At 48.4% G+C, this 1,565-nt stretch overlaps 1 protein-coding gene across 1 annotated transcript in view; it reads left to right on the top strand.

The window, feature by feature from the left end:
- Positions 1-621: 621 nt before the first annotated feature.
- The window catches only part of LOC104531096 (protein scribble homolog), a gene marked incomplete at its 5' end in the record, with an annotated part of 20,234 nt that continues 19,290 nt past the window's right edge, over positions 622-1,565 (top strand). Inside the window, 2 exons of the mRNA XM_010175884.2 lie at positions 622-739; positions 983-1,061. Of these exons, the coding sequence (XP_010174186.2) occupies positions 622-739; positions 983-1,061 (197 nt within the window). The remainder of the gene's footprint in view (positions 740-982; positions 1,062-1,565) is intronic.

Genomic DNA, 1,565 nt, shown 5'->3' with positions numbered 1-1,565 from the left:
TAGCAAGGAATTTTCTTTCCTTCTCTAATTCTTTGTTACTTGGGCCCTACAGATTTGCCTGCTCCTTTTCCAGTACAGGTGGCACAAACACTTTCCCTCTTGGTGTAGGAACCTGTAACTGATGTCCTGACAAAATGTCCCGTATGGCAGATGTGTATGGCAGCACGGACAGGGCTTCGGTCTGCAAGTCCCCTTATGTTTCTCCTTTGTTGGCTTCTGTGGAGCAGACTCAAACACTGCAGTGTCTGCTGGCGAGCTGCTCTGTACTGACTTCCTCCTGATGCTAGTGTTTGAATGCCTAAGCTGAACTGTTATCTTAGGAAACAAGGAACATCCATGTTGTATCCTACAAGGGAGGGGGGAAGAGCCGTGGGATAACGGAGGTGTCAAATGAATCATCAAGCTAACTCATTCAGTGCCTTTCCTCTTTCACCCTTGTCTGCTGTAGACCTTAACTGGGGTTCTCATCTGTGCAGTGACTGCACTTTGAGGACCTCAGCAGGACAGAGGTTATGACAGAAGGGACATCTCCAGGGATGGGTGCTCAGGCTTGCCCTGAGGTGAGAGGACAGGTTTCCCACAGAACTGCTGCTGACCCAGTTTTGTTCTCTCCTGTCCTAGCCTTTCTTTAGGCTTCTGAACCTGCGCAAGCTGGGTCTGAGTGACAATGAAATCCAGAGACTTCCTCCTGAGGTTGCCAACTTCATGCAACTGGTGGAACTGGACATATCCCGTAACGGTAAGGTCAAAGCTAAATGGGGAGTGGGTGCCCCACAGCCCTGCTTCTCTCAGTGTCTGAGTACTACCCTGTGCACTCATGTTCTTTGTTAATTGTACCCTTTCATGTTCCTGCAGAGTGATCTCTGAAAAATATGGTTGTCTTACTGTACCTTAGGCTGTCACCAGTACCTGGTGACCCATTTTCCATGTAACAGACTCTTCTCAAGCCTCTTTTTTTTTTCCCCCCACTTATTTTTTCCAGACATTCCAGAAATTCCTGAAAGCATCAAATTCTGCAAATCCTTGGAAATCGCAGACTTCAGTGGGAATCCTCTCTCCAGGTAGGAAGGCATATACAACCCTTCTGTCCAGCTGAGAATTAGAGTTGTTCCTCATTTTTCCTAGCTTTCTCTGGTCTTCATCTTGCAATTGTCTTCCCGTTAAGTCAAGGCCTAGGATGACCCTGCCTTTACCAAGACCTGTAGATGTTTGCTCTCCTGACAGGTGGAACACTCAGAGCTGGTGTGTGCTCCCTCTTCTGCGGGGGATTGTTGAGCCTTTAGTCATACAGTTGCCACTGGTGTGAACAGTGAGGACTTCTGTCCTCTTGGAGTAAGTTTGTTATTCCCTCCCCACCCTGTCACCCTGGTGCACAAACCAGAAGGGGTGCGGACTCGTTGTACTGCAGAGGAGGAGGGAAAGGCCTGCACGCCATCCTTTTCTCTGTCAGTCCTTTTTGTTCTCTCTCTTTCCTTATTTATCACTTAGGATGGCTGTCCTCTGAACTCTGTGTGTGGTTGGTTTCCCCAATATCTCAGTGCCCAGACCTGTCTCCAAGAACGACG

Source organism: Antrostomus carolinensis, unplaced genomic scaffold (assembly GCF_000700745.2).
Source record: "Antrostomus carolinensis isolate BGI_N321 unplaced genomic scaffold, ASM70074v2 scaffold22219, whole genome shotgun sequence".
Lineage (NCBI taxonomy): Eukaryota > Metazoa > Chordata > Aves > Caprimulgiformes > Caprimulgidae > Antrostomus > Antrostomus carolinensis.
The sequence above is the reverse complement of the archived record's forward strand: the minus strand, read 5'-3'. Positions and strand labels throughout refer to the sequence as shown.